This window comes from Calonectris borealis, chromosome 20 (assembly GCF_964195595.1).
Source record: "Calonectris borealis chromosome 20, bCalBor7.hap1.2, whole genome shotgun sequence".
In the NCBI taxonomy this organism is placed as follows: Eukaryota; Metazoa; Chordata; class Aves; order Procellariiformes; family Procellariidae; genus Calonectris; species Calonectris borealis.
This window is the reverse complement of record NC_134331.1, coordinates 528,234-555,633: the sequence shown is the minus strand read 5'-3', so window position 1 is coordinate 555,633 and position 27,400 is coordinate 528,234. Positions and strand designations below refer to the sequence as shown.

At 66.9% G+C, this 27,400-nt stretch overlaps 6 protein-coding genes across 17 annotated transcripts; 3 read left to right on the top strand and 3 right to left on the bottom strand.

Moving 5' to 3' along the window:
• The first annotated feature begins 962 nt into the window (after positions 1–962).
• LOC142090855 (uncharacterized) lies at positions 963–5,425 on the top strand. The gene is made up of 7 exons (XM_075169262.1): positions 963–1,188; positions 1,464–1,547; positions 2,322–2,410; positions 2,758–2,943; positions 3,133–3,270; positions 3,458–3,650; positions 4,118–5,425. Exons 1-7 carry the CDS (start codon positions 963–965, stop codon positions 4,453–4,455), a joined length of 1,254 nt encoding a protein of 417 aa, XP_075025363.1. The 3' UTR covers positions 4,456–5,425.
• AFMID (arylformamidase) lies at positions 5,375–8,854 on the bottom strand. Of its 9 annotated transcripts, XM_075169265.1 has the most exons (11): positions 8,674–8,786; positions 8,438–8,528; positions 8,187–8,291; positions 8,061–8,109; positions 7,798–7,883; positions 7,652–7,724; positions 7,167–7,264; positions 6,776–6,854; positions 6,340–6,475; positions 5,990–6,094; positions 5,375–5,795 (listed from the first exon to the last, which is right to left on the bottom strand). In XM_075169265.1, exons 1-11 carry the CDS (start codon positions 8,701–8,703, stop codon positions 5,766–5,768), a joined length of 882 nt encoding a protein of 293 aa, XP_075025366.1. In that variant the 5' UTR covers positions 8,704–8,786; the 3' UTR covers positions 5,375–5,765. The 9 variants fall into 9 exon arrangements, 8 of the variants coding, with proteins under 8 accessions (XP_075025366.1, XP_075025364.1, XP_075025365.1 ...); XR_012676661.1 differs by lacking the exon at positions 8,061–8,109 and having other exon boundaries at positions 7,652–7,698; positions 8,674–8,854; XM_075169263.1 differs by lacking the exon at positions 8,061–8,109 and having other exon boundaries at positions 8,674–8,854.
• A 136-nt stretch (positions 8,855–8,990) lies between these two features.
• On the top strand, positions 8,991–12,364 carry TK1 (thymidine kinase 1). Its single transcript, XM_075169260.1, has 7 exons — positions 8,991–9,294; positions 9,631–9,662; positions 9,735–9,848; positions 9,931–10,024; positions 10,357–10,446; positions 10,532–10,651; positions 10,772–12,364. Exons 1-7 carry the CDS (start codon positions 9,229–9,231, stop codon positions 10,928–10,930), a joined length of 675 nt encoding a protein of 224 aa, XP_075025361.1. The 5' UTR covers positions 8,991–9,228; the 3' UTR covers positions 10,931–12,364.
• A 332-nt stretch (positions 12,365–12,696) lies between these two features.
• Positions 12,697–15,190, bottom strand: SYNGR2 (synaptogyrin 2). 2 transcript variants are annotated; one of them, XR_012676660.1, is made up of 5 exons: positions 15,028–15,190; positions 14,476–14,713; positions 14,015–14,154; positions 13,658–13,912; positions 12,697–13,118 (listed from the first exon to the last, which is right to left on the bottom strand). XR_012676660.1 is itself a non-coding variant. In XM_075169255.1 (4 exons), the coding sequence occupies exons 1-4, from the start codon at positions 15,133–15,135 to the stop codon at positions 13,715–13,717; spliced, it is 684 nt and encodes a 227-aa protein (XP_075025356.1). In that variant the 5' UTR covers positions 15,136–15,190; the 3' UTR covers positions 12,697–13,714. The 2 variants fall into 2 exon arrangements, 1 of the variants encoding a protein (XP_075025356.1); XM_075169255.1 differs by having other exon boundaries at positions 12,697–13,912.
• TMC6 (transmembrane channel like 6) lies at positions 14,572–24,951 on the top strand. Of its 2 annotated transcripts, none has more exons than XM_075169246.1 (21): positions 14,572–14,662; positions 16,840–16,948; positions 17,168–17,286; positions 17,625–17,747; positions 17,863–18,021; positions 18,139–18,244; positions 18,343–18,439; positions 18,531–18,785; positions 19,134–19,324; positions 19,408–19,552; positions 19,794–19,949; positions 20,158–20,333; positions 20,483–20,564; positions 20,967–21,064; positions 21,246–21,341; positions 22,039–22,114; positions 22,405–22,538; positions 22,941–23,117; positions 23,310–23,388; positions 23,552–23,632; positions 24,174–24,951. In XM_075169246.1, exons 2-21 carry the CDS (start codon positions 16,893–16,895, stop codon positions 24,231–24,233), a joined length of 2,466 nt encoding a protein of 821 aa, XP_075025347.1. In that variant the 5' UTR covers positions 14,572–14,662; positions 16,840–16,892; the 3' UTR covers positions 24,234–24,951. The 2 variants fall into 2 exon arrangements, with proteins under 2 accessions (XP_075025347.1, XP_075025346.1); XM_075169245.1 differs by having other exon boundaries at positions 20,447–20,564.
• Positions 24,952–25,956: 1,005 nt separating this feature from the next.
• On the bottom strand, positions 25,957–27,392 carry ARL16 (ARF like GTPase 16). 2 transcript variants are annotated; one of them, XM_075169259.1, is made up of 5 exons: positions 27,283–27,392; positions 27,108–27,159; positions 26,887–27,000; positions 26,544–26,659; positions 25,957–26,300 (listed from the first exon to the last, which is right to left on the bottom strand). In XM_075169259.1, the coding sequence occupies exons 1-5, from the start codon at positions 27,375–27,377 to the stop codon at positions 26,129–26,131; spliced, it is 549 nt and encodes a 182-aa protein (XP_075025360.1). In that variant the 5' UTR covers positions 27,378–27,392; the 3' UTR covers positions 25,957–26,128. The 2 variants fall into 2 exon arrangements, with proteins under 2 accessions (XP_075025360.1, XP_075025359.1); XM_075169258.1 differs by having other exon boundaries at positions 25,957–26,245.
• Positions 27,393–27,400: the final 8 nt, after the last annotated feature.

The following is a 27,400-nucleotide window of genomic DNA, read 5'->3' as shown; positions in this document are numbered from 1 at the left end:
CCTGCCCCACTGCTCCCCCTGCAAGTGCCAGGAGACGTGCCAAGTGCTGCAGAGCTGTGCCCCCCTCCCTGCCTGCAGCATGGGGTGGGGGGCGCACAGCGCAGGCTCTCCTAGCAGATCCCCATGGCCGTGGGCTCGGTCTGCCCCATGGAGCATCACCAGCCTCCGGCTGGTGCAGCCCAATGGGGGGAAGGCAGGGGATCTCACTGCTGCGCTGGGCATGCACTCCCCTGCTTCGGGGGCAGCGGGAATTTCTGCCAAGAGCCAGATGCCGGTGGCCCCCCTCCCTGGTGTAGGCAGAGAGAGCTGACACCAGCGCTGCTGCAGTACGTGCCTGCCCGCGGTGCCACGGGACAGCGTGTCAGCTGTTTCCAGGGCAGACGCAGCCAGAAGCCGGAGCCGATTCCCAGCAGCAAGGTCACCCCGCGCCGTCCCTGCCGGGAGCAGAAGCAGTGTGGCGGGAGCCATCGCTGTTCAGCACGCGGTGCCACGGGCCTGTGGAAAGACTTGCGGATCCCCGTGGAGCCACGGCCAAGCAGGCGCACATGGCCTCGTGCTGGCGCTCCCTCCAGCAGCATGTCGGGGACGGGCGCTCCCGGCAAAACGAGGGGCTGCGGGAGAGCCGGGGGCAGCACCCACCCGTGTCCCCCAGCGCCTCCGCCTGCCCCCGCGCCGTGGCTCGGGGGCGCAGCCGGCGCAGGGCAGAGGCGAGGGCTGGAGGGATGGGGAGGGTCTGCAGGGGCCGCGCTGCGGCGGCAGCCCCGGGACACACTCGGTGCCCACGCAGGAGCTGCTGCCTGGTGTCCCGCCGCCCCTGCGAGTCGTGCAGCCCTCGGCCGCCGGTCCCGGCCCCAGCGCCGCCCACGGCGGGGGCCGGGGCCGGCCGGGCGATCCCGATCCCGCCCCCGCCCGCAGACGCGCCCGGGAGCCCTTGCGGCGGGGCGGTCCCGGCGCTCCCGGCGATGCTGGCGGCGCGGGGCGCGGGCGCGGCGCTGCGGCGGGCCCGCCCGCCCGCGGCGGGGGCCGGGGCGGTGCAGCCGCGGAGCCCCCCCCGCCCCGCTGGGCGCCCGCCGCGCGTCGTGGACCTGCGGAGCGACACGGTGACCCGGCCCTGCGCGGGGATGCGCCGCGCCATGGCCCGCGCTGCCGTGGGCGACGACGACTACGGGGAGGACCCGACGGTCAACGGTGGGCGGCGGGGAGGGGCCCTCCGCGGCCCCTGGCCTGGCAGAGTCGGGGGCCGCCCCCTCCGTTGGGGTCCCTGCCTGCAGCCCCCCCCAGCCCAGGGGGCAGCTGGGATGGGGAGCCCAGAGCGGGGCTTCTCCGGGGCTGGGGGGAGGTTTGCGGGGCTGGGAGGGGCTGGAGGCGGCAGCCTGGACCTATGGTGTTCCCGACTGCCCCCCCGTGCCCGCCAAGGGCCACTGCCCCCCCCCCCAGTACCCCCGTGCTTGTCCCCCCTGCAGAGCTGCAGCGCCTGGCCGCAGGGATCCTGGGGATGGAGGAGGCTCTTTTTGTGCCCACAGCCACGATGGCGAACCTCATCGCTGGTGAGTGTGCAGGGCTGTGCCCAGCCATCCTTCCCTGTGCCCCAGGGCGGCCAGGTCACAAACCGAGGGGCAGGTTTATGCCCCCATCCCACGGAGGGTGCCGAGGGTGAGAACAGCCCTGCCTCTCCCCGGGGTCCCGAGGAGAGCCCTGCTTCTGCTCAGGAAGCTGACTGGACAGCCGCAGGGGAGAGCTGTGGGCAGCAGGCCCTTTCTGACTCGGGTGCATCTCCTCGCCCCTTCCTCAGTCCCCTCCACCTCAAATCTGTAGCAGCACAATTGGACCCCAGAGCTGCTCCCCACTTCATGCTGCTGCTGAGCAAACCCCTCCTGGGGTCTGTTCATCCCCGTCCTGCACTCGGTCTCCACTCTGCTCTGTTAACCTTTACCCGGTTCACTTCCCCACCCTCCTGTGAGCAGGGATCCGCTGTGCACTGTGGGAACGTGGGCCCTGCTCCAGCCTCAGCCATGTGCATGCACCAGGGAGGGGAGGCTGTGCCCGCCCAGCCGCTCCCCCAGCTGCAGCCACTGCAGGCAGCCCTGGTCTGACAGCCCCAGCACCTCCGGGGACAGAGCAGGCGCCCCGTCCCCGCAGGAGGCCGCCCTGCTGTGGCAGCGCTGTGCTGCATGCCCAGCCTTCGCGTCCTGGAGCCCCACAAACAGCCAGAGCGCAGGTGGCCCGCGGGCACCCCAGCTGAGCCTGCCTGCCCTCCTGCACATGCTGCCTGCTGGTTGCTGCCCACCGTGCCCCCTCCCTCACGGCCCCTCTCCCCCCAGTGATGTGCCACTGCCAGCGCAGGGGGGCTCAGCTGCTCCTGGGCCGGGACGCCCACCTGCACCTCTACGAGCACGGCGGGTCCGCGCAGGTGAGTGCTGCAGATGGGCGGGCTGCAGCCCGGGCTGACGGGGCACGGCGGGCCCAGCACCGCAGGCAGGGGCAGGAGGGCGGCTTGCTGCTGCCCTCCTCTGGCTGTTGGGGCTGAGCTGGGCAGAGGATCCCTTGCTGGGCTGCGGCAGCAGCAGCAGCAGCAGCAGCATCACCCGAATCCACCCGAGCCACAGCCTGGGGCATGAGTGGAGGCTGAGCACACCTGGTGCAGGGGAGGAGGGGATGGAGGGGCAGAGGGCCAGGACCCCCATGCACCACCACCGTCCCCCCATGCACTGCCAGCATCCCCTATCAGCTCTGCTCTCTGCCCTGCCCCGGGCACAGGTCGCTGGCGTCCACTCCCAGGCGCTGCCGGACCTGCCAGACGGCACCTTCGACCTGGACCAGCTGGAGCTGACCATCCGTGAGGCCCATGGCAGCCGGTACCACCCACGCCCCGAGCTCATCTGCCTGGAGAACACGCACAGCTCGGCGGGGGGCCGGGCGCTGCCCCTCACCTACCTCCAGCAGGTTAGAGCCAGCAGCTGGCAGCAGCCATGCCTGGGCACAGGCAGCTGGACCCGGCAGGACAGCACCGCAGGGATGCCAGGGCCTTGCCGAGGAGCTTGGAGCGCAGCTCATGTTGGCAATGGCCGCCCGACTGGGCTCAATGCCTCCGGGGGTCCCTCCCGGCCCAGCTCCTCCTCTGCCTACCCCCAGGTCCGTGGGCTCGCTGACCGCTACGGGCTGCGGGTGCATATGGACGGAGCACGGCTGATGAATGCGGCAGTTGCCCAGGATGTGGAGCCGGCTTGGATCACCCAGCACTGCGACTCTGTGTCCCTGTGCTTCTCCAAGGTGTGCTTGTGTGGGGAGGGGGTCCCCGGGGACAGATGGGACCAGCACAAGCTGGGGCCTCGCCCTTGTTCAGGGATACGGGGCTGAGCGCCCAGCTGTCAGGCTGGGGCATCCCTGGGCGCATGCCCGGGAGGGCTACGGGCAGCCCCCCAGGGCAGCTCGGGTCACCCCTCTCGTGGCTCCACAGGGCCTGAGTGCCCCAGCTGGTGCGGTGCTGGCTGGACGCAGGGAGTTTGTCGCTGAGGCCTGGCGTGTGCGGAAGCTGCTGGGCGGGGGGATGCGGCAGGCAGGCGTGCTGGCAGCCGCTGCCCACTTCGGGTTGGAGCATGCAGAGACAATGCTGCGCCGAGACCACGACAATGCCCGACGCTTTGCTGAAGGTATCTTGGGGCCCCTCGGCACGCTGGGAGGTACGGGCACCTGCAGCCTGACACTGCTCTCCCTGCCCAGCTGTGCAGGCTTCCACGCGCTGCCGCGCAGCTGGGTGCTGCCCTGCCTAACAACTTGGTGTGGGCCCAGCCTTATCCCCCCGCTCCAGCTAGGCTCACCGCACCCAGCACCACCCGGCACTGCCGGGGATAACAGCGGCACAGGCACCTTCCCCGGGCAGCTGTGCTGGATCTCCAGCCAGGCAAGGCTGCCGCTGGGGTCCCTGCCTGGCTGGAGTGCTGGGACGATGCCATGCCTGTCCCCGTAGTGCTCACAGTGACCCTGGTGGTGCAGAGCAGGGAGGGCAAAGGGCCGCTCCTTCAGCCGGGACCTGGGGCAGAGCTTGGGCAGTGCTGCAGCCTCCTCTCCCAGGAAGCCGGGCACCGGCCTCACAGCCTACTACCCCTGCCTCCCCCAGGTATCCAGGAGCTGAACTCGCCCCTCTGCTCTGTCAACCTCACGGCAGTGGAGACAAACATCGTGATGGTGAGCATCAGGGGGGGCTGGCCGTCCCCCGCAGAGTTCTGCGAGCACCTGCGGGCAGTGAGCGAGGAGGAGATGGCCGAGACCGGCCAGGCTGTCAGCGTCCTGCTGTTCCCCTGGTCGGCACACACCGTGCGCGCAGTCTGGCACCGCAACGTCTCAGCCCATGACACCGAGCTCGCAAAGAACAAGCTGGAGTTTGTGGCCAGGAAGTGCCAGGAGAAGGTGGCCCTGGGACTGCACCCAACTCCTCCGAGCACGGGGGGAGCCTGAGCATCCTCCCAGCCCCAGCCCGGGGGCAGCTGCCTCCCCCAGCTGCTGCAGGCAAAGGGGCTGGGACCAGCCACAGCATGCTCCAGGCATGTTCCCAGCTGGCTGCAGCACAACATCCACCCCCGCGTGCAGCCCTGCAAAGCAGCGTGAGCCCAGCCCCAGGGAGACCCACCCCCCCAGTGGGACCACCGCCTCTCGCAGCAGCCTCCGAGGCAGTGTCCCCGTCTCGCTAGTCACCCAGCAAACATCCTCAGAGCACCCTCTAGTTCTCTACAGAAGCTCTGCTGCTGTAACTCGGGTCCTGCAGACAGCACCTAAAAGCAGAGCTGGACACCCCCTGCCCCAAAGGCCACATGCTGCACCTGGCCCATCTGCACCGCACGTGTGCGAGGATGCTGCAGCAGAGAGACCGATCCCAAGGGATGGTCAGGGCACAGAATAAATGTGTTCTGGCAGCGCTGTGGCTGCGCAGTATGTTTTCTCCCCGGACTGTGCAGCAGGGACATCGTTGCAGCCCAGTCGTCCCCATTGAGGGACAAGTGCTCCTGAGGACATGGAAGCGTCTCCCAAGTTGGTATCTGGTCAGGACTGGCCCAACCTGGCCCAGACAGCTCCCCAATGTGCCTGTCCATCACCCCATCCCCAAAGGCTTGTGTTACCCCAGTCCCACAGCCTTCCTGCAGGCAAGCTCTCCGAGCTTCCCTGCCTGCCGAGCCTGTCGCTTTCTGGGTCAGAGTTTGCCTGTGCAAGTTGGGCTGGACTCAGTGGTACGCTCCCCACTGCCGGCATGGAAGAGCCCAGCCACAGGACAGGAGCTCCGCGGTGGGAGAGGAGATTCTCTCTGCAGCAGCCATGTCTAGTGTGTACTCGCCAGCTCAGCATAGCCCCAGCTCCCCAGGAAGCAGAGTTACACCCAGGCAGCAGTTATTCCTATTTTATTTTGTATTGGCAATAAAAAGTTTAAAGGAAATCAAGGGAACAAACTTCATCACCCGGTCGTCCAGACAGAGCCCTGCAGGCCTGCCAGTCCCGTGCACTCTGGACAGGCAGAAACACCCCTGCAAAGGAATGCCAGCCCAGGTGAGAATCGATGATAACTGGTGCTCCCCTGCTCCGAGCCCCCCGCCTGGCTGCAGGTTGGAAGGACCAGAGGGGGCACAGAGGGTGTTCGGAGGCAGCAGCCGCCCTGTACTGCAGGAGGAGACCCGGCAGGCTGGAGCGAGCAGGACAGCAGGGCAGGGTGCACGCAGGCTGTCCGTTGCCGCCACGCAGGGCTGTGGGTCCCGTCTCAGTTTGTTCCTGACATGCCATCAAGCTCTTGAAATCATGTTCAGAATCACCTGGGATGAGGAACAGAGCCCTGTGAGCAGTGCCTGGCCTCGCTCCTCCACTCCTGGAGATGACAGCCAGCCCCGAAGCTGCAGCCCTGCGCCTGCCCCAGTACGGAGGGGAAGCTCGCCTTGGCACAGCCTTCCTGGGCTGCTGATCTTAGCTGTCTCAGAGAGCGAAGGGAGGACGGGAGCTCTTCCCCTACCTGAGTGAGGACATAGCTCTCCTCCGACAGCTTCTCAATGATGTCAAAGTGATCCACATTGGCAAGATCCAGCAGGGACACCGACCAGCTGGCTGCGCGCAGGGCCTGCAGAGAGAGCGGTGCTGGCAGGAGGGACCCCGACCCCCGTCCACCCCGGACAGGGCAGCAGGAATGACAACTCAGCAAGGACTAGCGTCCTCCCCTGAGCCGCTGTCGTCTTTGACAGCAGCCATCGCCACAGCAGCAGAAATACTGCTCTGATAGGGCACAAGAGCTCTTCATCCCAGCTTCGTAGGTCCGAGTGGGCCAGCTGGAGCAGCATCCCAGGCAGGGCGCTGCCCGGAGCTCACCTGGCCATACTCCTGCGACTGCCTGCGAAACTCCGGGGAGTCATGCTGGGCCACAGCCACGAGCACCTCACAGGCCGCAGCCGCAGGCACTGCTGGGGTGATGCACAGCATGGGGCTGTTCCTCTGGGCGACCTCCCTGGAGGAGACACCGCAGTGGCAGCTGACGTAGCCCCTCCCTCGGAGAGGGCGTCTTTGCCTGCAGAGCACCTGTGTCCTCGGCTTCGTGCACCAGCCAGGCGGAGGGTGCAGGGCCTGTGCTCAGGTCAGGCGCAGAGGCAGCCGGTGCCCCGCTGTGCAGGCAGGCTGTGCGGGCAGGGGCAGAGCAGGCTGCAGAGCCACTGGTGTTCGCCTGCAGGCTGCGCTGGCCAAAGCCTTGTGTGTGCGCAGCCTGCCTGTGCCCTTTCCCAGTCGCTGTCCCCACAGCGTGCGGGCTCACCGGCTCATGTTCAGCGCATCGTTCACGTAGGTGTGCAGGATGGGCTCGAGGTCGTACACGCCGCTCACCAGCACAGCTCCTGGAGGCAGAGGCGTCGGCAGGTGAGAGGCCCTGCGGCTCGGGTCGCTCTCACAGCCCTGCGCGTGGGAACTCTCCTTGCGCCCACATCCCCAGGCCTCAGTGAGCGGTTGGTGGGCGCAGGACGCACACCCCGGGGGGCAGCTTCTCCAGGAGCCCCGAGTCCTGCACTCCCAGCACCTGTGGGCTGCAGTCAAGTGGGGCAACTCATCTCTACAGCCCCACAGCCCCGTACGGGCAGCAGAGATGGCCTCGTCCCAGCTACAGACACCAGTTCTCCTTCAGCCCCTGTGCCTGGACAAGGCGGCGCTACCTTTGATATCTGGCACCACTCCGTATCCCGTCCAGTCTGTGGACAACACCATGGCTGCCAAGTGGGCCCCCGCCGAGTGTCCACACAGGTAAATGCCTCTGGAGAGAGGGAGCCATGAGCGAGCGCAGGGAGTGACGGGGCGGTGCCTGCTGCCTCAGGACACCCTGCTCCGCGTGGAGGAGGCAGCACAGCCGCAAGTGCTGCAGCCCAAATGTGGCAGCTTGGACACGTTTCCCAGTCCATCAGCTGACACCTCGCACAGGTGTCCCTCCTGACAAGGGAGCACGGGTGTTGCCCAGCACTCGGACCAAGGCATCGAAGCCTTTGTCACAGCACTGGGCTCATTTGCCCCCTCCTGTTGCTGCCATGGCCACCCCCGCGCACCAAACCACCCAGCGAGTGACACGGGCGCAGTTTGCCTTGAAGGCCCGACAGCGGCCATAGTGGTGGGGCGGAGGGGACCCCAGGAGCTGCGTGTGGCCCACCTGATCCCGGAGTACCGCTCCACCAGGAAGGCGAGGCTGCGCCGCACCTGCAGCACCATGGCGTCCATGTGGCCTGGGCAGAGGGCAGAGTCGGGAGGGCGTCAGGCCAGCACCGGCAGCCGCAGCCTCCGCTGGGCAGTACCTACCTTTGGGGGCCGTGTCATACCCCACCGCCACCACCGCCACACCCTGCGACACCAGCGGCGGGGCTGTGAATCCCGACTCGTCTTTACTGGGGGGGAAACAGAAGCTAGCCAGGCTGCGGGGGCCAGCGTCTCCCGGAGCCAGCCGGGAGGCCGATCAGACCCGAGTACCCAGAACAAGTCCGGGTGTTGGGCGAAGGGAGGTGGTAAAAGCGGGCCAGGAGGCTCCCTTCCCAAGGGATCCCCTCACCGACAGCCCACCTCACCTCAGGCACTGCCAGTATCCACCGTGGATGTAGACCAGGGCCGGGAAGGCTGCGCAGCACAGCCCGGGGTGAGCGGGGGGCACGGCCCCTGCCCGCCCCCGCCGCCGCCACCTGCCCATCACCTACTTCCAGAAGGGTCCGTGGGGAAATAGATGTCCAGCTTCTCCCGCTCTCCGTCGCCGTAGGGGACGTGCAGCAAGGTCTGCGCGCTGGCCCGGGCCCGCTGGGTTCCTGCGGGAGGAGGGACACGGCGCCTGGGGCACCGCCCGCGGGGCCGGGGCCGCGGCACCCGAGCGGCAGCCCTGCTCCCGGCGCCCTGCTCCCGGCCCCGGCGCCCCCAGCCCCGTCCCGCCGGCCCGGGGCCGGCCGCGCCTCACCTGCCGCCGTCGCCGCGAGGTGGGCCTCGATGACGGTGTCCCTGCCCAGGCGGGGGGACCAGCGGCTGGGGGAGTACTGCTCCTCCAGCGCCTGTGGAGGAGGCGCGGGGGCTGCGGCGCGGGGCAGCGGCTGCCGGGGGCGGCCCTGGGGCGGCCCGGGGCGGCGGGTGCCGGGCGAGGCCCCCCGCACCGCGGCCCGGGCGAGAACCGCGCACCACCCGCCGCGCGGGCCCTACCTCCACGGGCATGTCCCGCCACGTCCCCATGCTGCGGCCGATCCTGGTCCCGGTCCCGATCCCGCGCCCACCGTGGCGGCCTCGCGCCCCCTGCCCGCTCGGGGGCGGGGCCGGAGCCCGGGGGCGGGGCCGGAGCCCGGGGGCGGGGCCGACCCGCTCCCATTGGCCGCCCGGGGGGCGGGGCCGGGGCACGGGACGGGGGCGGGGCACCGGGCGGGGCGGCCCCGCTCCCAGTGGCCGCCCGGGGGGCGGGGCCGGGCCCGGGACACCGGGCGGGCTGACAGGGCGATGACGTAGGGGCGTCCCGGCGCGCAGGCGGGCGCGCGATGCACGCCGGGAAGGCGGCGCGGGCCTGGGCGCGGACAAGCGGAGAAAAATAAGAATCTTCGCGCCTGTGCCCCCATTGGCTGGCGCGGCGGCGCGGCGGCGTGAGCCCTCCTCCGATTGGCCGGTGCGGCGGCGCGTGGGCGTGAGGCCTCCTCGGATTGGTCGGCGTGGCGCGGCAGCGGAGAGGCGTGCGCGGGCCGTCAGTCCGCACACCCGTCCGGCGCAGCCATGAACTGCCTGACGGTGCCCGGCGTCCACCCCGGCTCGCCCAGCCGCCCGCACGGGCAGATCCAGGTGCGGGGACGGGGCGGGCCGACACCGCAGCGGGGGGACGCTCAGGGGCCGCCCTGAGGGTGCGGCGTGGGGCCGGTACCGAGGGGACGGGGGGCTGCAGAGGCGGGGCCGGCACCGGCAGCGGGCGGGGATGCCCGGACTGTGCGGCGTGATGGCATAGCCGGGCTGGCGTGGGGCTGCGGTGGGCCAAATCAGCACCGGGGCTGGGCGTGCCGGGGCTCCCAGAGCCGTGGCGGCCTGGCCGAGGCTGGGCGAAGGCCGGCGTCTGGGGGCTGCCTGCGTGGTGCCCCTGCCAGGCTGTGCTCTCACCCGCTGCCCTCGTGGTTCTGCCCCCAGGTGATCTTCGGACCCATGTTCTCCGGGAAGAGGTAGGCCCGGGGCAGGTGGGGGGGCAGGGGGCGGGCCGGGGCCTGGGACCCACTGACGGCCACCTCTTGCAGCACGGAGCTCATGCGGCGGGTGCGGCGGTTCCAGCTGGCTCAGTACCAGTGCCTGCTGGTGAAGTACGCCAAGGACACACGCTACTGCACCTCCGGAGTGGCCACACATGACAAGTGAGTCCCTGGGGCAGGAGGACCCACTCCTGCAGGCCCAGCAGCTGGGCTGCCTGGCTCACCGTCTCACCCTTCCTCACAGGAACACCATGGAGGCCCTGCCAGCCTGCCTGCTCAAGGACGTGTACCAGGAAGCATTGGGCTCTGCGGTCATCGGCATTGACGAGGGCCAGTTCGTAAGTGCATGGCCAGGGCAGGTCCTGGGGAGCTCTGCAGGATGCAATCTTCAGAGCACCCTGTGCAGAAGGTCTGAATCCTCTGTAGGAGGGGGTGGGAAGAAATACCCTGGGGCAGGTTGATCCTGCTGGACTATGCTCCTATAGTCAAACCCTTCCCTGCCCTTAGTCCCTGCAGGCTGAGGGCAGTGAGCCTGGAGTCCCTTTCACAGATAGGCAACATGGCTTTAATTTTCCTCGTGCCCTGTGCTGCTGTCTGGGCACGTGCCGCTGGATCCCGAGCGAAGTGCTGCCCTTTCTTCCTCCCGACGCTGTTTCTGTACCTCCTCTAGTTCCCAGACATTGTGGAGTTCTGTGAGATGATGGCCAATGCTGGGAAAACCGTCATTGTTGCTGCTCTTGATGGGACTTTCCAGAGAAAGGTAAAACACTTTTTTTAGTACAGCAGCTGCTTTGGGATCGTTGTAGAACCCATTCAACAGAACCGCCCCTGCTGTCTTGGCACAGGCCTTCGGGAGCATCCTGAACCTGGTGCCGCTGGCAGAGAGCGTGGTGAAGCTGAACGCCGTGTGCATGGAGTGTTACCGAGAAGCCTCCTACACAAAGAGGCTGGGAGTAGAGAGGGAGGTGAGTTCCCTTGGAACAGAAAGCACTTCAGTAGCTTCACCTTGCCAGTCCTGCTAGTCTAGAGGGATCTCCTCAGGGGAACTGGGCTCTGCAGAGTTGCTCTCCCAATTTTCTTGCCAGGTTGAAGTGATTGGAGGAGCAGACAAGTACCACTCCGTCTGCCGAGCCTGCTACTTCCGCAAGCGGCCTCAGCAGCCTGGGTCGGAAAACAAGGAGAACATGCCCATGGGGGTGAAGCAACTGGACGTGGCTGCCTCCCGAAAGATCTTCGCTTCTTGACTGCTGGGGTCCCACATGGGGAAAAATGAGAGGAAAGAAGCTAAATGCTGTGGCTCCCAGATGCCAGATCTGGCTTCCCCTGCTTTTGTCAAAACTGTTAAGTGTCTTAGCTCTACCTGCCAAACCAAGCCGCTGTTCCTCTGCACCAAGCGCCAGGAAAGAGGAGGATCAACTGAACCTGATGCCGGGAGGAGCTGAAGTGGGAGCCTGATTAGAAAGGAGTTCCTTTCTCAGAACATGGAAAAGAGACAGGTGTAGTTACTGATACTGCCACACAAACAGGTGCTGGAAAACTGTCACAGGCAAACCATCGCTCGCCATGGTTCTGGCCTGCTCTCCTGGTCTTCTGCGTATGTTCAGACTGGCACTGGTGGCTGGTTTACTTGCCTGTGAACGCAACTGTTTCCTTATCTCTTGTGCACTGTTGCTAAATTCCAGGTTTCTTAAGACAATATACAGTAACTTAGTATTTTAAACCCACTTCCTTTTTTAACGCACTCTGAGGAGATAACGCGTTCTTTGTCATAGAGCTGTGGCACAACTTTTCAACTTACACATGTAGCAGCAGCCTGGCCCTCAGCAGTCCCTTTGAACAATTGTGCACGGCCTCTCCATTTGCCGTTACTTGCTGTAACTGTCTTGTAAATTTTTGTTGAAACAGCAGAGGGGGGGAAAGGAAGGCTTGACTTGATGGCCTGACAGTAGGCTCTTCCTAGCTTTTGAACTTTAAAAGGGCTAGCAGTAGTCTGGTAGTCTAGCCTGTGTATTAAGACAGAGTCCTTTTGGAAGAACTGGACTTCACTTCAGGAAGAGCCTCCTCTCCAAAATCGGTGTTTTTGCTCAGGTCCAAGCTTGGTGCTGCCACTTCAGTGCTTAGTTACCTGTGAAGGGTTTGGAGGCTCAGGACTTAATCTGTAAAGGTTTGGGCTACTGTTTCTGTGAAGATCCATCTACTTGGAAAAGGGTGTCTGCTTTGAGTGGATGGTTCTCAACTCTAGTCATGTATCTTGCTCCCTCCTGAGCCTTTCAAAAATTCTCACGGCTGATTCTTCCTCTGATGTAAGTTGGCTGAAGGATCCTCTTCCCCCTTTGCTTGACTTGGCTTCTGGAAAGTTTGGGGTTTTTTCTCACTCCTTGCAAAAGTGCTTTTCCCTGTAAGCCAGCTCCAAGCAGTAGCTCTTGGTTCTGGCCAAGTCAAATCTCCACATGCAAGCCCAGCGCTCTCTGTTTGCCTACACCGTCCAGCTAGGAGAAGACCCCTCCCCAGAAGGTTACAAGAGCCATCTGAAAAACCCCTGCTCCCTCTGTATTACTTGAAGTGATGACAGTTGTAGTACTCACAAGCACTTGATTGCCAGGCCCAGGCTTTCCCCTTAAGGACAGGGAAGGCAGCACTGCTACTGGTTTAGGTTAATAAATAACTTAATGAAATTGCCTCTGTGTGTTTTATACCAGACTGCTCTGAAAAGGCTTCCCTGCAGTGAACACTGTGCAAACAGTGCAGGCTGATCGCTCACAGCAGCCGCCTGGGCTGCGCGGCCGATTGCAGAGGTGGTGTTGGAGTTGCTCAAACCTTCTACCAGACTCTGCAAGGAGCAGGACGAGGGCTTGCCTAAAAATAGCGCTAGCATGAGTGTGCTGTTTGCAGTGCAGCAGTTGGCTGGGACTGCTTTGCTGCTTCCCTGCCAGGAACCCCCCACCTCAGCCCTCGGGGAGAGAGGAGGAACCCTGTTTTGCTTCCCTAGAGAAGAAAGGCACGTGGTGGCTAGGTGAAAAAGTTTATTCCACTTCTACAGTGACAAACAAAGAACTACTTGAACGCCAGCCCCAGCAGCGACAGCTCGCATACCACACACTGCTGCTGGGAACAGCTTCACAACAGGTGCAGCAGAAAAAACAACCTGAGACAGCCAGCCTGCACAGGCGCCGGAGTGGCACCCTGGGTCAGCCGGGAGCGCGGGCTGCGAGCAGGGTGCTGCTGAGGGGAGCAGCGGGCAGGATGCGGGATGGCGGCCTCGCGTCTGGGAGGCAAGGCGAGGGGTGCCGAGTACCCAAGTCAGCAGGGAAAGCACTCCAGGACCGTCCTCGGACATCTGGAGCAGCCACAGCCCTGCTGAGAGAGCCCAGCACTCGCCGCTCCCACGGATCCCAAACCACATCATCCGAGCACCGGCAGCTCTAGTGCAGGCTGTGAGAAGGCACAGGACGGGAACTTACAATCAGAAGACAGGGCTTTGGCATCAAGCTCACCCAGCAGCAGCTGAGGGGGAAAGGCACGGGAAGCCAGCAGCAGGCAGGAGCTGGACCTCACTGCCCAGCTGTGCTACGGCAGCAAGAGCCGGCACTTGAGGGGTTGCAGCCGGCAGGGCTGGAAAGGCGCCGGTGCCAGGACGGGCCGGGGCAGCAGTCACAAGGGCACAGCCAGGCCAGAGCCGGGGGGTGCAAACCACGCACCCACCCTGTTGCTTCCCCGAGGGCACAACAGTGAGGCAGGCACTCGGCATCGCTGGGGCCGGCCCCACACACCCACCCTCCCCGGAGCCGCGGAGCTGCACTCAGCAGTTGCGAATCACCCGCTACACACCGGGCTCTGGATCCCAGCGGCGGGGAGCTCAGCTCCACCACCGGGACCAGGCCCCTCCTGCGCCCTAGCACCCAGGCACGGTGGCCTTCACACAAAGCAGCCGCCACCCTCCCACTTCAAGTCGCAGGTCCCTCCCCTCCCACCCCACAGAAGAGAATTGCACTGGTACAGCCGTCCCTGCCAGGCCACTAGGCAGGGGCTCAGTACACCGGTGGGGGCTGGTAACCCTCCGGGGCTTCTGCCGTGTGGGTGAAGGGCGGCTGCTGGTAGCTGTCATGGCTGATGTTGGGGTAGCTGGAGTAGGGGGTCGGAACCTCCGGGGTGGGGTCGACGTAGCTGTGAGCAAAGTCCTCCACCCCCATTTTGTATCTCTTGTAAGCGAAGGCAATCAGGAGGCCCTAGAGAGACGAGGGGGCCAGCGGCATCAGGGCTGCCCTGGGCTGCGTGGCCTGGGGAACCCCTCCACACTCCCTCCCGAGCTCCATCGCGGCTCCACTCACCCAGGAGAAGATGGAGAAGAAGCTGAAGGTGATGGCAGCACGGGCCGAGTCAGCGCCAACGCGCACATCCTCAGCCCGCGTCCAGGCCCACTGGTTGGTCAAGAAACAAAAGCCAACGAACCAAAGGAACGTCCAGAGACCTGTGGGAGAAAGGCAGCATGAGGGGCCGGGGTGCGTCCTGCTGCTCCCGGGCAGATCCCCACACCAGACCCTGCTCCCACCAGGCTGCTGCCACCATTGGGGGGGCCGCAGGCCAGCACAGGCGCCCAGCCCAGTGCAGCCGCCCACGCGCTGCTCCCCGCGGCTCCTTGGAGCACTTCCAGCAGGCAGCGCGTGGCCCACAGGCAGCATGCCAGGTGGGAGCGACTCCCTTCGCCAGGCACCGGCAGCCACGTCACGGGACAAGGGCAGCCATTGTAGCAGCTGCAGAAGGCGCAGCCCTGCCTCGCGACCGCTGGTACCTGAGAAGCCGAGGTCCGCCAGGACCAGGTACTTGCGGTCGGTGGTGTTGCTGATCTGGGGGAAGTAGATGTCCACCATGAAGAAGAAGATGCAGGCAAGGAAGGCAAGGATACCGATGCCGATGCCATAGCGGCAGGCGTCCTCGTTGTGGTTGAAGATGCAGAAGAGCTGAGAGGAGCTGGGCGGGTTGGTGTAGCCCTCCCCGACCAGGCAGGCAAAGACGATCAGGGCAAAGACCTGCAGAGGCGGGAGCGGGTGTCCGGCAGGCGGCACCGGAGCGGTGGGGCCCCTTCCAGGCTGCCCGTGCCCAGCCGGCGGGGAGCACCGGCCCGGGCAGGGCTCAGCTGAGCGCCCGCCACCGCGGCTGCGCTGGGGGGGGAAGGCCGGGCCGGGAAGGAGGAAGAGGAGGGGAGGGGAAGGCTGGGCCGGGCCGTGCGGGCTCCGGGGCGCGGGGCCAGCCCTACCCGGGGCCCCTCCGCAGTCCGGCGCAGCTCTCCCGGCGCGGCTGTCCCGGAGCAGGCCCCGTCCCGTCCCGCCCCGCCCCGACTCACCGCGCTGGCGAACCGCGCCAGGACCTGCGGCTGCTGCACGAAGCGGCCCAGGTCGAAGGCGCCGCCGGCCTTGGCCGCTCCGTACGCGCCTCCGCCGCCGCCCTCCATCGCGCCGGAGCCGCGGCCGCGCACCCCGCCGCTTCTGCGCGGCACCGCCCAAGGGAGGGCCGGGCCGGGCCGGGCGGTCCCCCCTGCCGCCGGGGCGGAGCAGGGCGGAGCGGGTCGTGCTCGGGCCGTGGTCAGGCCGGCGGGACCGGCTCTCCCCCGCCCGGCCACCGAGCGCAGCGGCAGCCCCGGCGCCGGGCCCGCCCCGCGCCCCTCCGGTGCCCCCGCGCCCCGCAGCCGCTCGGTCCTGCACAGCGAGGAGGCCGGCAGCTGCCCCCCGTCGCTGCGGACGGTCCCGCGCCCCCCCGGCGCTGCCCCCCGCTCCCAGTGCCGCGGCCGCGTGGCCCCAGCGCACCACCAAGGTCAGCGGGCAGCGCCGTGGGACGGGGGACCGCCGGCCGGCCCCGCGCGGTTCGCCGGCGGGTGAACGCCTGGCGCCTCCCGACGTGCTTTGTGCTGCGGGTCAGGCCCAGCCCTACGCCCCGGAGCCCGGCTCCCGCGGGTCGCAGCCCCACGGCCCGGCCGGCGGCGGGGCCCGATGAGCGCGGCCGAAGGGGAAAGGGGGCTCTGCGGGGGCTGCTGCCGCTGACAGCGGGAGGTGGCAGGAGGGCCGGGCCGGGCCGGGCCGGGCTGGGGTTCGGTGCTCCTCCGCCCTCCCCGCGGGTGGACGGGGCCGGCTTCGCAACCCACGCCGAGCCGCGGCGCTTGCCTGGTGGCCGGCGCGGGCGGAGGCGGCGGGAGCCCCGGGACGCGTCTCCGTCGGTTCCTGGTACCGGGGCGGGCGGGGGGCTGCCGGGGAGCCCCGGGGTGGCGGGGGGCCGGGCCGGGAGCGGGGCGCGGTGGGTCCCAGCGCCCGGGGGCGCGGGCGGGGTGGCCGGGAGCCCCGCCGGGGCCGACGCCTGCCCAGAGCAGCTTTAGTCCGCCCGGGGAGGGCTGCGGAGCCTGAGGGCGGTGGAGGGGGAAGAGGGAGGGGAGGAAAGAGAAGGCGCCGGGGCACCGGCGGGCGGTGGGAGCGGGGCGCGGGCGGCGCGGCCCCGGCGGAGTCGCTCTCCGGCCCCGGGGCGGCGCTGGCGGGGGGGGCACAGAGGTCTCTGCCCCGGTGTTCCCCCCCGGGACGGGTTCGAGCCCTCCGGGGCCGGGGCTGCCGCAGGGGCGGGAAGGGGCGTCCTCGCCCGCCCAGGGGCTGCGGGTCCTGCCGTGCCGTCCCCGAGCCGAGCGCCGGGGCCGGGGCCGGGGCCGTGGCGCAGGGGCCGCTCGGAGGCTCCCACCCGCGGTGCGGGCTGGCTCCGTCCCTTCCCCGGCAGAGCCCGGCCCCGGAGCGTCCCTGCCCCGGAACGGCGGGCGGGTTCCTCCGGCGCAGCCCCGGGCCGGGGTTGGTGCGGGCCCCCCGGCGAGGGCAGGACCTGCTCGGCGGAGGCTGCGCTGCCTCCCCCATCCGCCTGCCCGCCCTTCCTTCCTGCCGCCGCCGCAGCTCCCAGCCTGCTGGGCTGCCGAGCCGGCTTGGCCCCGGTGTTAGTCCTGGCTTTAGACCCGGGTTTAGCCCCGCCGCCCCTCGCGCTCCCGCACGCAGCAGCACCGGCTCCGGCTCCATCCCCGTCCCAAGGGCAGGCAGGACCCCGCATGCCCTGGGAGAGCCGTGGGGGTCGGGGTGACCGTGGGTGCCGGCGGTGTTGCGCGGGCTGACGCCTGTCCCCTCACTGTGGCAAGGCGGCGTGTTGGAGGGAGCGCGGTGCTGCAGGGACCCGCTCGGCCCCAGCAGGATGTCCCAGCCGCCCTCTTTCACCCTCTGCATCTCCGAGGACACCGAGAGTGATGGGTGAGTGTGGGCCTGCCCTTCCGCTGCCCGCGTCTGCCACCCCAGCGGCGCGAGGCTGGCGTCCCCGCTGCGGGAGACAGCAGCCCTCATACCCAGCAGGCACGGGGTGCTGTGCCACAGGGCGGCATGGCCGGGCTTTGGGCTGGCGCCAGGGCTTTTCCATCCCCTGGGCCCCAGTGCCCAGCCCAGCCCCAGGTGAGTGTGTGTGTGTTCCTGCAGCCAGGAGCCGAGCCCAGACAACGAAGGAGCCCTGCACACCTCCTTCCACCAGCTCATCCAGGAGCAGAGCAGCTTGGTAGAGGCAGGTCTGGAGCTGGAGATGCAGACAAGGGGCAGAGGTAAAGCGCTGTGGCCACAGCCAGGCTGGGACAGGGACAGTGTGTGTGCCCAGGGCCATCTACCATCCCAGACCCTGCCTGGGCCAGCTAGGGCCCATGCTGAGGCTGCGGCCAAAGCACTTGTAGGAGCCTGCTGACGCTTTTGTCAGTGCAGGCACTGGGGCAGACCTGCCCTTGGGGATACAGAGAGCGTCCCTGGAGAAGGGGGTGCCCCAGGGGGAGCACACACGGGGGCAGGCACCTGGCCTCAGTGCCGGAGGAGGGTAGCAGAGCCACAGGGATTCTAGCCATGGCTGCTCTCGCTTTCACTGCCCTGTGTGCTGCCCTCCCTCTCCCAGAGCACCCGGCCCTCCCAGACACCTGTGCCGCAGCCTGGCCGGAGCCCGGGCAGGACAAGCAGCACCCCAGCTACTCCTCCACCTCCCTGCGGATCCTCGCCAGCATGCCCAGCCGCACCATCGGTAGGTGCCACCTCCCATCCCGCCCTTCCCCAAGCCCAGGAGCCCCTGGCAGACCTCTCCTATCTGCCATGCTCTCCCACGGCCACCCACCCCCCTGCCCTGCTCTTGCCCGCAGGGCGCAGCCGCGGGGCCATCATCTCCCAGTACTACAACCGCACAGCCCGGCTGCAGCGCCGGAGCAGCCGCCCACCCTTGCAGCAGCTCTGCCGCACAGCGCGGCCCAGCCTGCGGCAGTACGACCTGGAGACTGACCCCGCCAGGGCCACGCTGGAAGGTGAGCGTCCCCCAGGAGTGGGGGCAGGCAGTGCTGGGCACCATCCCCATGCCGGGTTCAGGATGGGCATGCCGTGTCTTGGCTGGCCACATCCTGCTGAGCCCCTTGCGCCCCCAGACAAGCGGAGCCTGCTGGTGACGGAGCTGCTGAGCCTCTTGCCCAGCCAGCGCAGCCACATGCTACTCACCGTGCCCCTCAGCCTGGCAGAGAAACGCACCCTCCGGTAGGTCCTCTCCCGCCAGACCCAGGCAGGTAGGGGTCCCACAGCCAGAGCCATCCCAGGGCCCATGCCACCCTCTGACATCCCTCTCTGCTGGGCAGGCAGGAGCTGAGTGGGCAGAGGGGCCCCCTGAGGCAGCACACCCAGCGCCGGGTCCCGTCCTCTCCCTGCGGATGGTCCAAGGACTACATCATCCTCGTAAGTTTGGGGCATGGGTCTGCACAGCAGCCATCGAAGGCTCCGGTACGGGCTCCGGCCCCGGTGCTCTCCCCAGGCTTCCTCTCCCCAGGGCTGCCGGGACCTCTGGTACAGACTCCTTTCCCTGCTCCCTGCCGTGCAGCCGTGGCGTTATGCCCTGAAGCAGATCGGCGGCCGCTTCGGCTCCAGTGTCCTCTCCTACTTCCTCTTTGTCAAGACGCTCCTCATGTTCAACATCTTCTTATTCCTCATCCTCCTCGTCTTCGTGGTGGCCCTGCAGGCTGCGTATCCCCCTGCCTCGGCCAGCCCCCGGCCCTTCACTGGCCTCGAGCTCCTCACAGGAGCGGTAAGCACTGCCAGCACATCAGTGCCAGCGCATTCCTGGGCCAGGAGCTGCTCCAAGCCCAGGGCCCAGGCCTGCATCCCCGCCACAGTGGTGGTCTCTGCCCTGCATCCCTGCACCCCTCACCATGGCAATGCCCCAGTCCCTGCCCTGCATCTCCTGCCATGATGACGCCCTGGTCCCTGCCCTCGCACAGCCAGGGCCCTGGGACCACTGGTGGTGTGGGTGCAGAAGGGGGTGCCTGGTGCTGCCCTGGCCCAGGTCTCTGTGCCCCCCTCTTATGCCAGGCTGGGCAGGGAGCCATGAGCACCGGCGAGATCACCGTGGGCCCCATCGTGCACTTTCCCACAGGGCTACTTCACTCACTCGCTGCTGTACTACGGCTACTACAGCAACATCACCCTCAATGACCCCTGTGCCTCCAGCCCCAACGGCAGCACATGCCCCCTCGCAGCCCCCCCGCTCCCATACAACATGCCGCTGGCCTACGTGTTCAGCGTTGGGGTCTCCTTCCTCATCACCTGCATCCTGCTGGTGTACAGGTGGGTCGGCAGTGCCTCTGGCACTGCCAGCCTTCCCCTCGCCGCCCAGCCCTGTTGCCCTGACACCCTTCCCCTCGCTGCAGCATGTCCCGCTCCTTTGGGGAGAGCTACCGCGTGGGCAGCTCTGCGGGGGACCTGGCCATCAAAATCTTCTGTGCCTGGGACTTCAAGGTGATCCAGAGGCGCTCAGTGAAGCTGCAGTGTGAGAACATCCGCACCCAGCTGAAGGTGAGCTGGGCTGGAGTCGGCCCCTGCATGCCCTGCGCCCTGCAATGGGCAGGCAAAGGCGTTCGCAGGAGTCAGCCTGCTGCACAGGGGAGCCCTGCAGCTGCAAATACCCCCTGACCCCAACCCTGCACCAGCACTTTGTCCATCAGCTCTCTGGGTCCCACCTCAGTGCAGCAGGACAAATTCGCTCCAGACCCGGAGCCAGAGCATGTTCAGCAGCACTGGCCCTGCTCTCTCCCAGGAGCTGCTCGCGGAGCAGCGGTCCCGCTCCCGCTCCCTGAGCCTCTGCCAGCGCCTAGGGCACACCACTGTGCTTCTCCTGGCCTGGGCCCTCTCGCTGAGCACGGTGCTGGGCTGCGTGCTGGCCGTGCACTACTTCTCGGAGCACATGCACGTGGTGAGTGCCACCCCTCGCCATGGTATCTCCTGCCCTGGTGTCGGGAACACTGGGGTACGGGGGAGGGAGGCCAGAGCAGCCCTGGGAGGCAGGAGCAACCCTGTTGCAGCCCCATTGCAGCTCCCCTCCTGGCATCGGCATTTGCCACCCTCCCTGAGGGCACCAGGCTGCCAGCAGCCGTGCACTCACCCTGGTACCCGCTCGCCAGGTTCAGCAGGACCACCGAGCCCGGGGCAGTAGTGAGTGGCAGCAGGAAGCCATCCTGCTGGTCCTGCCCCTCTTGGTGTCCCTCCTCAACACGCTGATGCCCCACCTGTACAACTTGCTGGCGATGTGGGAGAAGCAGGACTCCCCTGTGGCAGAGGTCTATGTGGCGATCTGCAGGTAGGCTGGCCGGGGCCGGAGCGGGGGGAGCGTCCTGCGCCCTCACCTGCGGTGTGGGGAGAGGCTTTGGGGACGGGCACCCCATCTGGGGGGCTCAGCCCCTCTGTCCCCAGGGCTCAGGGGCTCCCGGCCCCGCTCCTGCTCCCCAGGAACCTCATTCTGAAGATGGTGGTCCTTGGCCTGCTCTGCTATCAGTGGCTCAGCCGCGGAGTCGTCTGCTCGACAGAGGAGGTCAGTACTGCCGCCCTGGGGCCGTGCAGGACTGGGCTCTGTGCGGATCCGTGCGAGGAGCGTGCGGCACCCATGTGAGCCGGCTGGGCCACACCATCCGGACTGTTCCTTGCTTGGGGAGCACAGAGCAAAGCCAAGGCTGCAGTCCCAGCACCAGCAGGCAGCAGGGGCAGGGGTCTGGCAGCACCAAGTCTGCCAGACAGCACCGCAGGCACTTCTCCTTTGCTGGGGAGAGGGAGGTGACAGCCAGACAGGGGCACCCCAAACACGAGGTGGCTGGGGAAAGGCGTGCAGGGGAGGAAAAGGTCCCACAGCCCCTCACACCCCATGGGGGCCACGGAAAAGCCATGGGAGAGTAAAGGCCTCATTGCACGCTTGATACCACCTTTCTTGTTTCCCCAGTGCTGGGAGACGTGTGTGGGGCAGGAACTGTATCGCTTCGTGGTGATGGACTTCATATTCACCCTTCTGGACACACTCTTTGGGGAGCTGGTCTGGAGGTAATCTGCCTGGGACGGGTCCCCCCAGCCGACATGGCATCCCTGGCACAGCCCCAGCTCTCCACTGCCCGGGTGGTACTGCCGTGGTGCGCCCAGGCTCTGCCGCCATCTGAGGGGGGAGATGGGTTGCGGAGCCTCCCCCCCAGCAGCAGTGTGGGAGCAGAGCTCCATTCCTTCCCAGGCTGATCTTGGAGAAGAGGCTGAAGAGGAAGCAGAGGCCCGAGTTTGACATTGCCCGAAATGTGCTGGAGCTGATCTACGGGCAGACCCTAACCTGGTGAGATGCCATCTTGCCTGATGCAGCTCTGCTGGCAAACACCTCGTGGTCCCCTGTGAGTCCCACAGCTGGCAGGGACCAGGCACGGGGAGCTGCACATGTTTCACCGCGCGGGACTGTGGGAGACTCCCCCAGCCCCACATGGGTGGGATGAGGCAGTCAAGTGCTCAGTGCCAGCACAACCCACATGCTCACCTGGGAGGTCTGGCTTTGGCGACGGGGTGAGAGCCACAGGGGAATCAGCAGCAGAGCATCCCGGCACCAGCCCAGTGTCCCCTGCCCAGCTGGTCCCCCCCAGAGCTCTGGGAAAGGAGCAGGCTCTGGTGCACGCACAGCCCATCTCGTTTGTCCAGACCATAATGGCACTCGCTGCTCCAGGGGACCTGCTCCCCTCCAGCCTGTCTGCTTGGCTGCTCAGGTCCTTGCTTTGCCACCCCCCACATTTCTGCAGCCCCCGGCCTTGCACCCCCCTGCTCACGGAGGGGATCCATTCCCACTCGCAACACACCTGGGAGCCACAAAGGCTACAACTGCCCTGGGGGTCAGTGAGATGCCAGCACAGGCTGCGCAGCAAACCTGGCACGGGGTGTCACGTGCTTGCTCTTTGCTTTACAAAAGCCTGCCCCCAGCTCTGCTCACTACTGGCTCCCGTGGGGCCCGGACCAGGGATGAGCTCGTTTTCCCCCCTCTCTCCCAGGCTGGGCGTTCTCTTCGCACCACTCTTGCCAGCCGTGCAGATGCTGAAGCTGCTGCTGCTGTTCTATATCAAAAAGGTGTGAGCTGCCCCCTGCCCCGCAGCTCCCCATGCGTCCCCATGATGGGCAGCCCTGTGCTGATGCTGCGCCCTGCCACAGTAGCATGCAGCAGAGGTGCTGCACTGTGTAGTGAGCAGCGCCGTCCTCGTGGGAGGGAGGAGGTGTTGCTGGGGACAGGGTGTCCCTGAGCTCACTCAGCTCCCTGTGGATGGGACGGGATGGCGAGGTGGGGGCAGCTGTCCTGCTTGCACTCCCAGGGCCTTTTCCCGGGAGATGGCAGCACGTGGGACTCTGCTCCCTGTCTGTAGACCAGCCTGATGCAGAACTGCCAGTCCCCCAGCAAACCCTGGCAAGCATCTCACATGAGTACCGTCTTCATCACCCTGCTGTGCTTCCCGTCCTTCCTGGGTGCAGCCATCTTCCTCTCCTACACCATCTGGTCGTGAGTACCTGCTGGACTATGGCTCAGAGTGCAGAACCGCCGGCTCCCTGGTGAAGGAGAGGGACTTGGGGAGACCATGCCTCCCCAGCCCTGATAGCATGCAGAGCACATCACGCCCAGCACAGGGCTGTGCAGTGCAGCGCCAGGCAGGGAGATGCTGCCCAGCCACTGGTCATTGCACAGAGCGTAGCAGTGGTTGGCCTGTGCCCATTTCTCCCAGCTGTTCCTGATGCAGGACAAGGGGATGAGGACCCCCTTGTCCAGCCACTGGGGATGGCTGGAGCAGGCAAAGCTTGGTCCCTGGAGGCTGGACATCTGAGGCCGGGCAGTGGCCTGGGATGGGGGTAGTGGCCAGCTGGGCTGCCCATTGCTCTGACCGACCCTGTCGCTCTGTCTGCTCAGGGTGCGGCCGTCAGAAACCTGTGGTCCCTTCCAGGGGCTGGAAAGCATCTACAAGTCAGGGAAGACCTGGGTGCAAGTGCTGGAGAAGTCCAACCCGAACATCACCTGGTTCGCCTGGGTCCACCAGCACCTGGTGGAGAACACCTTCCTCCTGTTCTTCGTGTCCGGGGTCCTGCTGTGAGTAGGGACCCAAGCCTGAGGCTGAACCCTGGGCCCGCGCTTTGAGGATCCCGCTGTCACAGCCCTGAGCGGGGGGCTGGGAGCTGGGGTGTCACTCCAGAGCCCTGCGCCCCGGCACAGTGCCAGGAGCACAGCATCCCCCAGCTTCCCGCCCCAGCTGCCACCGTCCTGTACTGCTTGTCATTGCAGAGCCGTGATCTACTTCAACATCCAGGTGGTGAGAGGCCAGCGGAGGATCATCCGCCTGCTGAAGGAGCAGATTGCCAATGTGCGTGAGCTCTGTGTGCTGCCCCTGGCCAGTCCCGGCTGCTCCATGCCCTGGTCCAGCCCCAGGACTGCCAGATTCGGGCTCTCGCTCCGACAGTGCTGCCACCTTGGACGTGCAAGAGCCCATCCTGCGGTTGCTCAATGCAATGTCTCTGCTGTTGCAGGAAGGGGAAGATAAAATATTTCTCATTCAGAAGCTTCACTCCGTTTACGAGCAGAGAGAGAGAGACGCGCCTGAGTCCCAGGTGAGGCCTGCACGAAGGGGAGAGGGGGCTGCCAGGGTGCTCGGAGCTCGGCCGGGCACGTGGACATTCCTCTGCTCCATGCCAGAGAGGGGCCAGCGGGAGCACGACAGCGCAGTGCTGCCAGGGCCAACCCAGCTGTGGCAGAGCGCTGCTTGCTGAGGAGCGGGAAGGGGCAGGAGACGGTGGGGTGAGCCAGCCTTTCCCCCAGAGGCATTTACCCTCGTTCTGCTGGCATGGGTGGCAGCGTGGCCAGCTCAGCTGGCAGCTGGGGATGGAGGGCTGAGTGCGCTGGGGAGACACCTGGGTTGTGGGGCTGCCCCGGTACCCAGCCCGTGCCGGGGGTGCTGGATCCCTGGTGCTGCTGTGGCCCAGGGACGGCACCAGCTGCCAGCAGAGCCAGCACAGGGACAGGGAAGGGGACAGGACTGGGACAGGAAACAGGAGGGTGATAGGGATATTTAGAGAGCCTCAGTGTGGGGCAGTGCTGTCTGCCCCCAGCAGCAGACCCTTGGGGTCTCAGGGACTGTCTCTCTCCCCTTAGCATCATGCTCCCCAGAAAGGAGCGGGACAGTACAGGACTCTGCTCCAGCCCTCTTTGTGAGCTATTGCAGCGTCGTGCTGGAAGCAGCAGGGCTGTGGGGTGCTGGGGAACTCCTCCGGGTTGCAGTGGCCAAGGACCCTCTGGGGCACATCGTCTGGCAGCTCCGCGGGGATGCCGCAGCACAGGACATGGGTGCTCCTGCTGCCTGGAGCTGCTGGGGACATGGCAGGCGCAGCAGGACCAGGACCAGGACTGCCATCGTGTCCCAGGGCACAGCTCCATGCGGGGCTGGCTCACCAGCAGAGCCATTCTCTGTGGGCAGTTACTGTTAGCAGAGAACAACTCTCCCTCCTGTAAACACCCCAGCCAGCCTGGAGAACAACTTCGGGCTGTTTTCAGAAGCCTTCAGGGACAGTGAAGCTTTCTGGCTGGAGAGAACCTGCAGCCGCCTTTGCACTGCCCAGGAGCAGCAAGGCTGGAGCCGGGAGCTGCCAGGTACTGACCCAGCTCCAGCCTCGTGTCTGGCTCGCCAGGAGAGCTGGCCAGCTCCTTCCCCACAATGAGGCCATCAGGGGCTGCCCCAGGCCAGGCAGCCCTGCGGGCGTGCTGCACCTGCTGGCAGGACAGGCTCAGAAAAACCACTGTGCTGCCGAGTGCTGGGCTGCGTGGAGGAACCTGAAGGCTCTGGCTCCCTAGCCACAGGCTGACCTGGCCCATTAAAGCATAGCTGTGCTGGAGGGCTCCCAGCCTGTGTCTGGACCTGTCTGGCTGGAAGCAGGCAAGTGGTTTTGGTGCGTTTGTGTTGGTGTTCATTAGGGGTGGTGACTCAGCAGCCATGGCAGGGTGTGCTCGGGCTCCTCTGCACCGCCTGCCTGCCTGCCAGGCTGCCCTGGGAAGAGCCCAGCTCAGCCCGCACTGTGGGAGCCAGGACCACTGCTGCCTCATCACATATGGCCCCGGGAGCTACTGACCATCGCAGTGTGGTGTCCCCAGCCCCAGGAACTGCCTGCCATCACAGCGCAGTGTCTGCAGCCCCAGCCCTGAGAGCCACTTTCCACCACAGCATGCTGTCAGCAGCCCCTGGCTCTGGAAAGATGGTTGCCCCCGTGGCACGGCACCGACAGACTGAGGGAGGGCTGTGCTGTGGTGCGTGCCAGGCCCAGGCAGCCACAAGTACCCCTGTGACTTGGCACTTGCACTGCCGGGTGACGCCGCTGCCTGCCCAGCTGGGCACTGGGCTCGGCTATCAGCACAGGCACAGGCTGGGTTATTGGTGCAAGCGCAGACATGGGTTATCGGTGCAGGCACAGGATGCATTCTCCTCACAGACCCAGCCGTTCTCTGGAGCCTAGGCGAGTGCCAGAGAGCAGCCATGGGCTTGCACTTGCTGCAGCTCGTGAGATGTCCCCAACTGATGCATCCCTGTGGCTCAGCCTGTCCCGGCTCCCAACACCCATCCAGGTCCCCCCCAGTCTTTCTACATGTGCCCCCGGGTCACCCCCTCCGCAGGGCCAAAGCTGCTGGCAGGAGCCCCACGCACACTCGGCCTCCAACCTGGGAGGCGTTACCAGGCCCTGCCCTGCTTGGCCCTGCCCTGCTTAGCCCAGCCCAGCCACCGCTGCACCGCCAAGCCCCGCTGCCTGTGAGCACCACAACCACCTCTCCTACACCCAGAGGTGCCGGCATGGCCCCGTGCCAGCATGGTCTGGCCTCTAAGGCTCCTGCTCATCCCTCCCCCAAAAGGCCAGGGTTTCCACCCGAGCACAGGGCAGCTGCCAGCCTGGACAGTAAGGTGGAAGTTTTACTGTAAAGTCCCACAGGGGTCCTCCTGCCACCAGCCCATGATGCTGTCCTGGGCCCCGCTCCCAGCCCCACACAGGGCAGCTGCTCACTGGCCGCCTCCTTTGGTGACAGGACTCGCCTGGGCTGCTGCAGGCACTGGGGCAGAGGCAGGGTCAGCGGGGGTCTCCGAGGGCGGCCCGAAGCCACTGCAGGACGTTGGCCAGGCCGGTGCCGTCGCGGGCGCTGGTCTCCAGCATCGTGATGGGCTGCGTGGCGCAGGAGATGATGTCCTGCATGCGGAACAGCGACTTCATCTCTGCCAGTGACATATAGCAGGACAGGTCACTGCAGCCGGGAGGAGGGAGGCTGTGTTAGCCCACCGTGACAGCTCTCCTGCCTGGCCCAGCCCCCGGCTTGGGGGTCTCCACAGGCCCAGCCAGCCCAGAGAGCGCGGCAAAGTGCGGCTGCTCCCCCCAGGACATGTCAAGCTTCCTCAGGCATCACCTGATGGAAGGGATGCGGGAGCCACTGCAGGCCCTCAGCGTGCCCCCGCGTGCCCCCACCCTCCGGGCTGACCCCCCTCCTCACATCTTATTGAAGAGGACCAGCACGGGCACGGAGGCGAGCTGCTCTGCGGAGAGGACGGACAGCAGCTGGATGCAGGACGAGGAGACCTGGGTGGGGTTGGCGGCGTCGACCACGAACTAGAGGAGGAGAAGGGAAAGCGACAGTGCGGGTGTGCCCGAGGGTGGCCCAGTGCCTGGCCGGGCCGCATCAGGGCGCGGAGGAGGGCAGTCACACAACCAGGGCGAAACCGAGGGGCCCGACTCCCTGCAGCGGAGCGGGGGCCAGCGCTGACCCCCAGCCGCAGGGTCCCCGCTCGTCCGCCGCCACCCCGCCGGTGTAGGGCCCCGGTGCCGCCGCCGCTCACCAGGAGAGCGCTGCACTCGCCGTAGTAGCTGGGCCAGATGGGGCCCATGCAGCCGCCCAGCTCGCGGACCGTCACCTTCCGCGGCAGCCGCAGGTCGGTCAGGTTGGTGCCCACCTGCGGGACAGGCGGCTCAGCTGGGTGCGGCCGCGCCCGCGCACCGGAGCCCCTCGGCCGCACCGGGGCTGCCGGCCGGCTCGCGGCCCCCGCCGGGCCCAGCCTACCGTGGGCAGCGTGGCCGGGGGCTCGCCCAGCTCCGCGGCCCCCTCTTCGGCGCTCAGCTGTGCGGCGGGTTAAGGACACGACGGCGCCTGGGAAGGGGACGGGGTCGCGGCCCGCTGCCCGCCCGGGACCCCCGCCCCGCCGGCACCGCCCCGGTCCCCCCGTCCCTGTCCCCACCGGATATGACGCAGCCGCCTGGCCAGCAGGCTCTTCCCGCCGCCCGCCGCCCCCAGCAGTAGGCACGTGGGCCCCGGCCGCCCCGCGCCCGCCATCCCGCCCCGCCCCGCCGGAAGGA